The 14,200-nt window shown below is 36.8% G+C and overlaps 1 protein-coding gene across 1 annotated transcript in view; it reads left to right on the plus strand.

Moving 5' to 3' along the window:
- The first annotated feature begins 2,364 nt into the window (after positions 1–2,364).
- fkbp15b (FKBP prolyl isomerase family member 15b) overlaps positions 2,365–14,200 on the plus strand; it is a 28,954-nt gene continuing 17,118 nt past the window's right edge. The window contains exons 1-12 of the mRNA XM_030143943.1: positions 2,365–2,527; positions 6,175–6,278; positions 8,322–8,400; positions 8,528–8,597; positions 8,682–8,756; positions 10,118–10,216; positions 10,434–10,583; positions 10,664–10,732; positions 11,168–11,311; positions 12,149–12,297; positions 12,388–12,436; positions 12,528–12,644. Of these exons, the coding sequence (XP_029999803.1) occupies positions 2,478–2,527; positions 6,175–6,278; positions 8,322–8,400; positions 8,528–8,597; positions 8,682–8,756; positions 10,118–10,216; positions 10,434–10,583; positions 10,664–10,732; positions 11,168–11,311; positions 12,149–12,297; positions 12,388–12,436; positions 12,528–12,644 (1,155 nt within the window). The 5' untranslated portion in view covers positions 2,365–2,477. The remainder of the gene's footprint in view (positions 2,528–6,174; positions 6,279–8,321; positions 8,401–8,527; positions 8,598–8,681; positions 8,757–10,117; positions 10,217–10,433; positions 10,584–10,663; positions 10,733–11,167; positions 11,312–12,148; positions 12,298–12,387; positions 12,437–12,527; positions 12,645–14,200) is intronic.

Consider the following 14,200-nt stretch of genomic DNA (forward strand, 5'->3'; position numbering starts at 1 on the left):
CAGAAGCAAGTATAGAACTTTCTACCCCTTCAACCTTTATAGACCTACAACTATTTTCCTCTATCTTTAACTGATGTATCACCATTTGTTGTAATATTATCCTCTGCATTGTGCATTTTTCAGTGAAATTCTGGTAGTTTCCTGTATTTAATATACTGACCATGTGGACGTTTATAAAAAATTCAGAGTAAATTTAAAGGTTTTTTATCAAAACAGAGGTAAATAGTGAGTTTTCAGCCACCGGTAATCGAAAGCATTTACCGATTTGAAATGGTTTTAACTTGTGATCCACTAATCCTATTGATACTTTGAAATAAATCAGGTAAAATGCAGTTTGTTATCTTTTCATAGTCATCAGATATGACCCATTTGGATGTTCAGAGGCTTCGTAGTTACCGTGGAAACCTGTCATCTTTTACAACATTGATTCACCAGAAAAACTCGTGGGGTTGGATCAATGACAGTGGATGGACACACTTGTTTTTATGTTCAATTAATGAGAGATTTTGCTGGAAAACTGCATTTTTCTTCATCGTTTTGTTTTGATATCATGTCCTTTGAATTTACTCTGAGCTTTTATGAACATCTACATGATCTGTAAATTAAAGGTAAAGTGCATTAGTATGATCCTGAGTGCAGAGAAAGTGTACAGTTTATCCAAACAGCCACACACCAGATTAGGATGTGTCTTATCTCTGTTTTACTCAGACAGACACAGTATTATCACAGATCAGAACACTATTTGGAGTTGAACCAAACAATGCAGCTCCTTCAAACTTGGCATCGAGGCTGCCATGGAGCATTAACCTGAATTAACATTAATTAAATGAACTTATGCCGTGTTTATGTAAATGTAATGAGATCTATTTTGGGTGTGATGATAGAAATCATCTAATAACAGACTAGTATGTGGACGCCAGCCTGCTGTGTTTCATAAATACTGCACTTCAGCCTTTTAATGTTTTTATTTAGTGAAATTCATAGAAAATATTCAGATCAGACAGCATATTTACAAAGCAAATCAAAAGAGATTTTAGAGTTTCAAAGTTTTCTTGTTCTGTTTTTTCATGATAACAAGAGCAAGCCACATAACCTACAGACAGTAGGTTATATCCCATTGTATGGTGTGTTGTTCCTTTTTTAATTCACCATTTAGAACATTTATTAGAGCATAATCTGAAACAAAGTCATTTTCTCCATAGACTGAATGTTATTGACTACTGCAGGCCAGTTGTACTTGTTTTATGCACACATACATACATACATACATACATACATGCATACATATATATATACTATATATATAATAAATACTATTTAATAAATACTATAAGTGCAATTTTAACAATATTACCTTTATCATTTATCTTGAATTTCCCTCAGGATTAATAAAGGATCTATCTATCTATCTATCTATCTATCTATCTATCTATCTATCTATCTATCTATCTATCTATCTATCTATCTATCTATCTATCTATCTATCTATCTATCTATCTATCTATCTATCTATCTATCTATCTATCTATCTATCTATCTATCTATCTATCTATCTATCTATCTATCTATGTGCATTACAATTTACAGATCACAGTGAATCTACAAATGCACAAAACATTTAGTAACAGTATTGTTAAAACTGCACTAATTTCTCTTAAGAAATATCCAGTTGTTCGTGTTTGATCAGGTTAACTAATAAAAAAAACAACAACTTTGTAAATGTAAGCATTTTTATGTAATTTTACTTTTTTTTTTACACTAAAACAGACAAACTTTTGAAGTTGTCATTATTTATAGGTCATTATGGTAGTATTTTACAGGTCCGACCCACTTGAGATCAAATTGGTCTGTATGTGGCTTCTGAACTAAAATGATTTCACCCCCTTGACTGTTAATATCTCAGTTTTTTTTTTTTTTTTTTTTTTTCATTTCACAATTTCATCCAGTGAGCCAGATTCTAAACCCTTTAGCGGTCTGGTTTTGGGCCGTGGGCTTTATGTTTGACACTGGTGATATAAATGATTAAAGTACAGGAAATGTGTCAGTACTTGAGTAAAAGTACTCAGTTACATTCCAGGACTTGAGCCTATAATAAAACTCTGGGTCTATATTAGGAAGACCCTGTGTGAACCCTGCTGCGGGGTCAAAGGTCAGGGTTGACTAAAGGTCAGCCTTCCCTGGCAGTCAGCCTCTCACCAGCTCCTGATGACCTTGTGCTGCTGGAAATCACTTAAATGTTTGGATAATCTGGAGTCAGAGAAGGGAAAACAACAAACACGAAGCACATGAATCTGTGCATTGTCCTCTGTCACCCTCTAGCGGCGAAGGAGTGGAACTGACCTCGGATCAGGTGGAAAGTCAGCTGATTCCCCTACAAACAGGAAGGGGAAGAAAGTGCTCAACTAACTAGTCATGTTACACTAGCTAACGCAATTCATTTCTACTATTATTATAAGCAAAGACATTTCATTCAGAAGATGTTCGGGGGAGACAACGAAGATGGAGACTTTTTGTCCCCCACAGGAGGGTACGTTTGTTTCTTTTTGGTCGGCATGGCTAATGCTAACAGCTAACACTAGCTAGTCACTAGTTAGCCACGGGTTAGCTGCTGTCGTGAATGAGCCAGATTATACTGAAAATCTGGCAATTCTTATCAAACTCTGCTATTAGTTATAACCTTTAGAAAGCTACTCGAAGTCTGGCCGGTGTTTATAAACCATATTTTAAACGTGGCTCATAAGTTCCCATTACAAACACAGCTAAAGTAATGTTTTGTATGTCAATTTATTCTGTCATTAATTCCCTCTGTATCAAAATATCACAAAAACTATTAAAAACACATGCAAGCAGGCGTTTACTGTAACTACCAGGTCATTTTACTCGTGTACTGTAACGTTAGGTACTTGTACCTGAGTATTTTCCACTTTAGTTTCACATCTAGGAGGAAAATGTTGTCATGTTTACTCCATTATGTGTGCATTTGTGACAGATTTACTTAATAGCTGGCTAGTTTTCAGATTAGTTACACGATTACACAATAACTAAACGTGCAGGTAAAGTAGGTAAAATGAGGTAAACCATAAATATCTGCAGCAATAAAGTTAATCCATAACATCCGATATAATAGATAGATAGATAGATAGATAGATAGATAGATAGATAGATAGATAGATAGAAAACATAAACAATGTAAAAATAGGTGATAATCAAACTGTGCAGCCTATATAAATATTTGCAGAAGTAAACTTGCATGTAATATAGCTTTTAATGCTTACTTTCACTTCTATATGTAGTGGATTGTTTTCACAGTACTGTATTAGGCTGTTGTATAGGATGTGAGTACTTTCACTACCACTGAATTTCAATGTCTACACTGAATTACAAAGTGGGCCTCGCTTGGTTTGACGCTGACCCACACTCCACTGCCACATACTTGAAGAGAGGCTCTATCTTCAATCTGAGAGCAGGAACTGTCAAGAAAGCCAAGAGTATAACTGATTTCATAACCCAGATGGTGAGATTACATCTGTATCAACGTGAAGTGGGATTTAAGATTAGTTACATCAAAAAAAAGATGAAAGTAGCTTCTTTTGGTGCCATTTTCTGCTGGTCTGATGAGTTGTCACATGCTTCCATAATCCTCACTGAGTATTTACACAGCCAAATAGTTTTCAAGAATGAAAAGTCCACAGGCTGTTTTCGTTGGGGTTGCACAAATGTAATTTCACATTGACATTTCTATAATTGAGCTAACTGGGTTCTGTTGTACAGACACTAACTCAGACTCAAAACATCCAATAAACAAAAGCCTTAGAATCAAAATGTGTAAGCATTGGCTGAAAGTTGCCAGAAAACCATGTGTGTATTTATGCAAGTGATGTATTTAGGAGGTTTTCATGCATTTTGTTCCAGAGGGATGCTTTAAATGAACGTTTTCGTGATGTTGACAAACAAATTAAACGCAGCAGGAATTCACACTGAGTGCCTTCTGTTACCAGACATGCTTACTATTTTTATACTTTAGCTCTCACGTATACGGAATTCAGTTACAGCTTTGCTCCATTAAAACACTCACAACAGTGCTATGCATTCTAGCACTGCATGACCATTGTGTGATAGCAGCCCTGTGCGAATGGGCTGTAGGAATAAGCAGCCAGTGTTGGCCCCCAAGCCTGAGGGAGGAGGGATGTTATGGCGGCTAATTCCTCTCACATGCTGCTTGTTAGAGGAGTAAGGTGAAGGCTTCTGCCACAGCCCATCTCTGTTCAATGGAGAGAAAACAACAAAACGGAATGCAACAGTTTCTACATCTTCTTGGCTATGCGGTTGACTCTTCTGCGACGGTTTGATCGCTCAGGACGACAGCAGAAACGTTGGAGTGTACACTAGAAGGATTTTAATTTACACATGCAAACAGACTGCTCCTCCTCATTCGAGTTTCTTGTCGGAGATGAGGGCCTCAAGGCTTTCACCATGTCCGTTCTGGGAGATAGCAGTGACTACCTATGGAAGGAGTTCCAGGGGTCAGTAAGAGTCAGCTGTACAGTTTTCCACAGGGTCAGGGAACATCTTGTTTTGGATCCTCAGAGGCTTTAACATGATTATTAGTTTGGTTTGACCCTGTTTATTGAAAACTGCTGATGGAGTTTGTAGACAAAATGATATGTGCCACATCTCAACTGGTTGGTTCTCTCAGGAAAACATCCGAACAACAAACTAATAGTAATAATTTGGAGAATGTGTTAATTTTTAAACCCATTTATTAGGCAAAAATGTCTGTTTCAGTTATCACACATGCATGATTTTGGTGCAAAGAGACATGATGTATTGGACGGACATGTAGCTCCATGATAAGACTGGTCATTATGTATGGATCGGTTTAAGTAATTTCACTTTGAAGCAATGTGAGAAGAAATTCTTTGTGTTTATGTTGGTTGTGTAGGGTTGTTGTTTTTTTTCCTTGCAGACGCCTGCATGTGTGAGCTTTGCTGGTCAATAACAAAGTTGAGTAATAGGAGCCACTGAAGACAGTGAAATTATACCAAAGGAAAATAGTCATGGGTTCTCAGTGATTTGGGAATAGTTTAGTTCAACATGGAACTGATGACTATCCTGTTACAAGTCAAAGCAGTGACATGACACCTGCTCCAGAACCTAAAACCAAAGCATTTAAGCCTTTAGTTTTAAGAAAGTGCATGTTCAGCTTTATTTTTATTGATTTTTTTTACATAAATATCATGTAAGTTATATTAGCAAAACTGATTTTGAATCATGTTGTCTTACAAAATAGATTAAATTGTGAATTTTCCATAACACTATACAAGTTTACATCTTTTTGTCTGCATTAACTTTGATGATGCAAATTTAATCACGCGAGGTACAGTGAGAGACCCTTTTGAAAGCTGCCAAACCCCCCCCCAAATCATTAGACTTCAATAAACATCAGTTTTTGCCTCTGAGGTTTAAAGGTCATGACGCTGACAATGAACAATAAACATTCCTGATGGAGGGACCTTTGTTACATGTCAACTATCACTATCTAATACAGGAACAGGAAACATGAGCAGGTCAACTAAAACACATAGTCAAGTCTGTAGGAGGCTTGACTTTTACAACTTAATACAGGATTAGGAGCGTGGCAGGAGGTCCAAATAAGAACTGAAAGCTCTGTCCTAGCGGAGCAGAATGAGCCAGATCACACTGAGGCCATGTTTATTACAGTTTGATGTTTTCTTTTCAGTTTGACGCTGCTGTTTCTTTTTAAAATAAGTCTTTGTGCAGGTTTTTACCTTCTATTGAGGTCTACAATTTGTTTCTATTTAGTACAGTTTGACGTTTTCTTTGTCCTTGTATCTTAATTCATTTTTCATTTATTTTCATCTGAGTCGCGATCAGTTAGCGATGAGTACTTGTCCTCTGTATCTAATTTTGTTTTATTTAAACGTTTTGTATAATGCCAATTCCCTCTCCTGCTACTGCAGAACAAATCTACCCCTGGGTACAAATAAAGTTACCTTGACCTCGACCCTGATCTCATATCTAAGACCCAAGAGGTTTTTAATCTCTGTGGAGCCATAAAGCTGGACTATCTTTTGCTTATTCTATAGCATATTTTACATTTCATGGCAAATCTTACCATATCTCGATGATCTTTACACGTGTTATTCTTTGCAGGGCCAAGCTGGCGTCACTGTTTGGACTTGACCAAGAAGCCAGTCAGGGAAATGAGTCTTTCCAGTACACGGCTCCCAAACAGCCCAGAAAGAGCTCCAATCCAGGTAAGAGCATCACACCAGATGGTAAGTGGATTCAGATAGAGCTGCGATACGGAGGCTGAGCCGAAGAATTTGACAATAACCAGGGATAGACAGATTATCAGCTATTGCCCGTCAATGCATCAGGTATTCAGCATTTATAGATTAACTGTATGTGATTTATAATAAGCGCTACTGTGGCTATATCGCATTGCATTGTGGGTCACATTCTACAATTGAAAAGAGAGAATGAAGAGGATGATAAAAAAAGAGAGAGCCGATATTCTGCCCCTCCTGGTTGTGCTCTATGAGACATTATTTCGGGGAAAAACTGCATTAGAGTCAATGAAAGGCTGAGAGATAAGTATTTTTTTTTAATTCTGATTGAATGCATCTTTTATTCATATGATGTGTGTCAGTTTTATAAGTCAAGTAAAACACATAAATATAAAGACTACACACCTAAAAGTCATGAACGTCATCATAACTGTCTCTCTCCGTGATCTGTTCAGAGTCAAACAATGTCTCTGCAGCTTCAACATGACCAGACTGTATTGATTTTCAGCTCTTGAACCTCAATACTTTATCACCTAAGAATGAGGTGAAAATCATCAAGGTTTCGGAGTTGGTGTCGTACATCACATCCAACAATAGATTTAGTCCATTGAGCTTTTTAATACGAAACAAGATATCACTTTACTATCTTTACCGCAAACTGCAACTGTCTTGACGTAAAAAAAAAAAAAAAAAAAAAAAAAAGATTTGTCTCATCACTCACCATTCCTATTTTGCTGAATGTCACATGGGGCTATAAGTATGAGAAACTTGTGGAAAAAAAGTGCAAAAACTGCTGATTAAACCTGGTGTTTAGATATTCACTATCTGTTTAATTTGAGGAAAAGCTTAAAAACAGCACAACTAAGAGTAAGAAGATTATTCTCCCTTTAATATCTAACAATAATAATATATTTACAATACAATGAAGTGGTAGAAAAAAACTTACTCTGGACAAAGTAGAATGGTACAATTCTATGTCCTATTGTGCATTACTCACCGCTGACATTAATGATGCTGTTCCACTCAAAACCTGTGGAAATGGGAGCTGATTCACTAATGGTTCCAAGACTCCTGAGTGGAACCGCTTCAAGAACCAGAACTAATTTGGTGGAAAACACCTATCAGCAGCGTCCCACCCACAGCAGTGACTGGGTATACATCACAAATAACCTATTGACACTGAAATGAGGAAGGATGATCTATTTATTTATTGTTAATATCTGCGTTCCTCATAATCCCTCCAGTTTGATGACGTGAAAACTGACATTAAATATTGTCTGAAATGTTGCTGAATTGTGTTTTCTGGTCATCCCAGTCACAGTTTTGTGCTATTACTCTAAAATTCATTACCAACTATTTTTTTTTTAAATTTTGCTGCAAATATTCCTGTTTTCTAAATATTGATCATCTGTCTAATTGATTACTGGTAATTGGTGTCATTAGTAGCCTTGAAAAAGCCAGATGCTAATCGTATTAAGAAAAGGGAGGATGAGATTAGGATTATTGTTCCATATCTTCCTGAGACCCAGGTAAAAGTTTTGGCTGTTTTACATTAAATAATTGCCTTGATTGGAAACAGCATGATGCAACAGTTTTTTCTGGTACATTTTTAAAAAAAGATTTGAATGTCCTTTACAGTGGAAAGCATTTTTGTTTGGTTTTTTTAAGTAAAGCTGTGAAACTCTTATTCGCTACAGAGGACTAAAAATGCATCGCTGGGTCTCAGGAGGATGTCTGGCCTTTTCATAATAATCAGTTAGACTGATATTAATATTTTGAAATATAAAATAAAGGCATTGGTGATGAATTTTAGAGTAACAGCACCAAACTTTTATGAAAGAAGAGAAGAGGTTGTTTGCTTAATAAAACACAATACATTATAGATTAAAAGATTTTCAATGATAGCGGAATGAAAGTAAAATGCTAGAAATGGGGCTTTTTGAAGCAGTAAACCAACAGAGATAGATCAGAGAAGTAACAATAAATTAACAGCATTATGTTTCTTTGTAGCACCGACCACGCAGAAACCAGCACCACCACCTGGAGCTCCTACAGTATTGTTTGCCACAGCAGTTCAGGCCTTCAGATAGTGAGTACCCCACTTTACATTTCAGTCAGGAGCTTTGATTTCACTTTTTTCTAACTTCAATCAGTTCATACTCCACCAAATCATCTTATAAGGAAATCCAGTTAAAAGATTGTTGTGTCTGGTGCAGCATTAACGAACAGTATGTGAACCAAGGGAAGCTGGGAGCAGCCGTACTGGGAAGCCACACAACAAAAGAGGTGAGGTGGGAGCTTTGCCACGCGGTCACTCGCTTGAGATTAACTTTTGATTTATATGAATAATGCATCTCTTCTTTTCTTCAGTACAAGCTGCTTCTGTATCTGAGCCAACAGAAACAAGTGACCGCTGCCAAGATCCATCAGGGGTTTATGTTAACGGTGAGCACAAACCCAAAAATGTTGACTCATATCGGGTTTTTTTGTTTTTTGACACTTTTTATTTCTAAACATTTTAGTTTTACAAAACAAGAACATGATATTGAGGTCTAGGTATGGTGATCATAACACCAAACATGCATACAACATCAAATGCTTTTATTAACTGGTACCGTCACTGTTTGTAAAGTCTGTCCATTTTCTCCAGTGCCTTTTTCCCAGCTCCTCCTAGAGCTGCAGGGTAAAAGTCAGTCTAATGTTTTCTGCAATAGAAATAAAAAGGCCTGTTGTGGGTGGCTCCTTTTGTAGCCAACATTTTGTTGTGGCTTTTTTAGCTGATGTCAACAGGATCTTTAGGAGGTAAACATTGTCTGAATCCAGTTTGTCTGGGAACCAACGAGGATACAGTACTGTAAAGGAGCAACTGATGTTAAAGCCCAGAGTTTTCCATATTACATATTGTGATATTTTTAATCCACAGTTTGATCTGTGATATTTTTTCTTAGTTTTGAAATGTACAGACAGATTAGAAACAGCCAAATCAACAATTACAATAGAATAGAATAGGCTTTATTGTCATTGTGTGTACAATACCCCCTTCTCCCCCTCTTCCCCAGTCTCTATCTCTCTCTCTTTTTCCCCTTCTCTACCCTCTCTCTTTAACCCCAACTGGTCAAGGCAGACGGCCATCCTCCAGGAGTCTGGGTCTGCTCGAGGTTTCTGCCTGTTAAAGGGAAGTTTTTCCTCGCCACTGTCACCAGTCACAAGTGTTTGCTCCTGGAGGATTCTGTTGGGTTTCTGTAAATTGGCTTAGAGTCTGGTTTTGACCAACTCTATATATAAAGTGTCAAGAGATAACTTTTTTGTGATCTGGCGCTATATAAATAAAATTTGATTGATTGAGTGATTTAATTGGTTTTCCCCTGTAAGTCGCTTTGGAAAAAAGCGTCTGCCAAATGCGTAAACATAAACATAAATGCGTAAACATAAACAATGAAATTAGGACAATTAATATCGTTATTTACTTATGGACTTCATCAGTATCTAATGATGATTTTCTGTAACATTTGCATTTGTTGATGTCACTCACCGGCACACTTGTCAATATCACCTACTGCACACTCATTACTTTATTCACTATTATTATTACTATTTATGTCATTTAGTCAATTTAACAAATGTTTGTATTTTTTTTCTTCTCTATTCTTTCATTGTATTGGATGTTTATTGTCTTGTACTGCTGTACATTTGAATGTCCACCTTAAGTGATCAGTTAAATATATCATATCTTATCTTTATGAGACTCAACATACTCTCAGTTTCTGTTTGTGTATAGATCTTCTTTTCTCTGTTTTTGACCACAGGTACAGCCCAACAACTACTGCACTTTCTATGATGACCAAAGGCAGAACTGGTCCCTGATGTTTGACTCAGAGAAAGCTTCATGTGACTTCTGCAAAGAGGTAAAAATAAAAAAATAAAAACACAGCTAGCATTCTGGTCATTCATCCAACAAAATGAACGACTAAGTAAACAGACCATGTGTCGAAAGTCCAGAAGTAACAGGGTCGATGAGTTACATGTCTTTATCATTGTGACCTGGACTGGATTTAGGCTTTACAAAATGTGTAAGTAATGTTGTTCAGTCGATGGTGACTTCTTGCCGTTCATGTGCTTCAGGTATGTTTAGCCAAAGCAAACAGCTCCGCCTCCTTAGATGCTGTGGTGGTTCAGGAGCTGTTTCTGGGGGAGGGCCAGGGGGTGGAGACTGGAGACTCTCTGGAGGTGGTGTATACAGGCTGGCTCCTGCAGAACCACACCATCGGACAGGTTAGTTCCATTTTATTTCAGCAGCTTTTGTCAGTTAAATTGTACATAACCCAGTTAACTAAATCTTAATTTTGTTTCAGATGTTTGACTCTAATCAGAACAAAGACAAGTTACTACGACTGAAAATCGGAGCTGGAAAAGTGATTAAAGTGAGTCAGCTCTGCTACTCTATACTATACAGTATCTGCTAATCAAAAACCAAACTATAAGGTGGTAAATCTTCATTAAAATGGTTCTGTGTAGTATTAATTATCCAAACTCTCAACAGCAGGACAAGTCATGTACCAGACCACACTTAGGACTACCAAAAACCACCAATAAAACAATGCTTTGTATCCACAGACTATAACACTGGCTGAATAAAGTAAAAAGCTCATTGTTTACACACATCTGTATTATGGTATCAGTAAAGAGGAAGTGGAAGTGCTGAGACCACCTATAATATAAGTGTAGCTTCACCACAGTCTGTACAAACAGGGAGAATTTGATGCACTTTAATAAAAATAAAGCTTCTAAAATAAGTGTATTATGAAAATTAATTGTATGTTTTGAACTACTCTGACCATCATCCTCTCTGTTACCAGGGCTGGGAGGAAGGGATGCTGGGGATGAAGAAGGCAGGCCGCCGTCTCATTGTCATCCCACCAAGCCTCGCTTATGGATCCAAGGGAGTCCCCAACCGTGTCCCACCAAACAGCACTCTTATATTTGAAGCAGAGCTTCGACGGGTAACGCCACATTTTAAACTACCTCTTCGCTCTTCAGTCTACTTTTACTATTTGTCTTTTCATACATGTCTGTCTGTCTGTCTGTCTGTCTGATAGATACAGAAGTGCAAGTTATGGAGACGGCTTCAGGAATTGTCATTTTGAATTTAAGGCTTATGCCCTCCTCAAATTTACCACACTTTGTTTACGTTTGTGACTATAATGTACATGCACAAAAAAACTGCTGTGAAATCATCATACAACAATATTTTATTTTGCTTTTTTTCCATAAATCTGTTAAACAACTTTTGCCCTACTCAAAATTGTTTAAAGTTTGGTAGTTTTGAGTAGGGCAGAAGTTGTTTTGAAAGCGATTTTATGAAAAAAACAAAAAAAGAAAAAAAAAATGGCTGAATGATGATTTTATAGCACTTTTTTTTTGCGTGTACATTTTTGCCACAAAGGTAACCAGAGGGTGCAGAATTCCTCATGGGAGTATGAATCACATGTAAGAGTAAAAGATACTGGATTTCAAAAACATAACTAAAAAGAAAAGTTCTTGTCAAATATATGTATATGTATGTATTATAATGTATATGTATGTATTACTTACTTATGTAGAAAGCAGCAAGAAAAATGTACAAAAGTGCCTGAGGAGGACTTAAGGGTTAAAAGCACTCAATGAAGTTAACTCAGTTAGTTAATTTGTTTCATATATATTTATTTATTCTTGCATTTACTGAGCTATAGGGCGGATGAAAACCATTATGGCCTCCTTTAACCTAGTCATTTACCTGTTAGATGTTCAGTTTCATTTTTACATAGTGCAGTTTGTTTTCTCTCTTTCGTGTGCACTAGGTGAAGTTTTCCAAGGACAATGGGTCTGATCGGGCCAGCACCAGGGGCTCTGCTGCTCCCTCTCCAGCTCCTTCACCAGCACCCAGTGTGGAGAGTCTGGCCCCAGAGCCCTCAGCACAGACCCCAGCCTCAGGTCCAGGCAGACCAGGGTGAGACCCCCAGCCTCAGGAAATAGTTAATGGCATTATCCTTGACTCTTTAGTCCCATAAGCTGATTAGTGTGTGACCTGTTCTTCCAGGGAGCCACCGCTACGTGCAAAGTCAAACTCCCTCAGTGAGCAGCTGGCGGTAATTGGCCTCCATTCTTCGATTAATGAAACGTTATGGTTTTAATTCTATTTGGTTATTTTTGCAACTGTACTTTTTTTTTTTACTGTAGAATCCAGATGCCACAAAAGCCAAACTGATCTCTCGCATGGCAAAGATGGGACAGCCTATGTTACCATTTTTGGCAGGGGTGACCAGCCAACCAGAATCCAGCGACTCTGAGCTAGAGGTGAGAGGAAAGAACCAGTTGAAAAACATGTTCAGTCTTTTATCTTTATTTTGTTTACCATCTGAAATCTCCTGTCATGATTTATCTCCTTCCTCTGTGTTTTTCTATTGTTTAAGACTAATGAAAAGTACATCACATCATGGCTCATACTGACTCAGACTCACGCACACACCATCCTACTGCCACAAATACTCACCACATCACCAAATGGGGATTAATCCACTGCTGAAAATAGTCCCCAACAAATGCACTATTTCCACCAGTCACACAAACTGCAGTTTCAGCAGTTTGAGGAAATGTGTTAAAATTGAAGCTATGTATTTATGAGATCTACCATGAAAGTACACTGTAGGTCTGTTCATAGGATTTATCCATGGTAAGAAAATATAAAAATATGGAAAAAAAGTCTGCCATATTGACTGAAGTCTGAGTCAAAATAGTGTTTCAAATGCCCTTAATTTAACATTTTACAAAATGTCAAATAAAATTAATCACATTAACAAAAATCACATTAACAAGACAGATAAAATCAGTCTGAACCCTGTTTAACAGTATGTAATCAATAAAGATGTATTAAGTAACATACTTTAGGTTTCTGTTCAGCCTTACATAATGACCCTTATTCAGCTTATAATGATAGAAATGAGAAAGTTGTACCAGTAAAATCTGCATTTTATGTGTGTTCAGATTTAAGTTAAGAGGTTGTTTTTACTTCCACTGATGGTGAAATGGTTTTTGTTGCTCAAGTAAGAGTCAAATGTAAGAGTCACTTGAGAAATTTCCGTGCTCTGGGTTTTATGACTGTGACATTTACAACAGGATGACCTACATTAGAGAAATATCTGCATTTAAACATTCACCAAATATGTTTTTACAATGCACAGGATCTAGAACTTTTGGATTTTGACCCGTAATAGAACCTATATTTATCTACTGCAGTAATCCGGACCATTCTGTATTGCATCTGAATTTCATGAGCCCCTAAATCAGGGGTGTCAAACATGCGGCCCTGTGCCAAAAAGCGGCCTGCAAAGGGGTCCAGTCTAACCCGTGAGCTGAATTACACTGGAGATATTAACAATCAAAGATGTCAAACTCATTTTAGTTCAGGGGCCACATATAGAGAAATAATCTCAAGTGGGTCAGACAAGTAAAATAATGGAGTAATAACCTATAAATAAATAATGACAACTAAAAAAATTCTATTTGGTTTAATGTGAAAATTTTACAAACTATTTGCATTTACAAACTATCCCTCTGCAATAAAATGTGAATAACCTCAACAACCATGAACATCCTGAAATGTCTGAAGAAAAATAAATGCAATTTTAACAATATTCTGCCTTTTATTAAATGTCTTGTATATTTGTAGATCCACTGTGATCTATAAGTTGTAATGCATATGTATAAATGATAAACTGAGGCAGAATATTGTTAAAATTGCACCTATTTTTCTTTATGAATCTTAGGTTGTTCTTATTCGTTTATTTTCATTGTGTAATTTGACTTTTTTTTTTACACTAAAACAAACAGAAAAATTTGGAGTTGTCATTATT

This window comes from Sphaeramia orbicularis, chromosome 9, assembly GCF_902148855.1.
Source record: "Sphaeramia orbicularis chromosome 9, fSphaOr1.1, whole genome shotgun sequence".
Lineage (NCBI taxonomy): Eukaryota > Metazoa > Chordata > Actinopteri > Kurtiformes > Apogonidae > Sphaeramia > Sphaeramia orbicularis.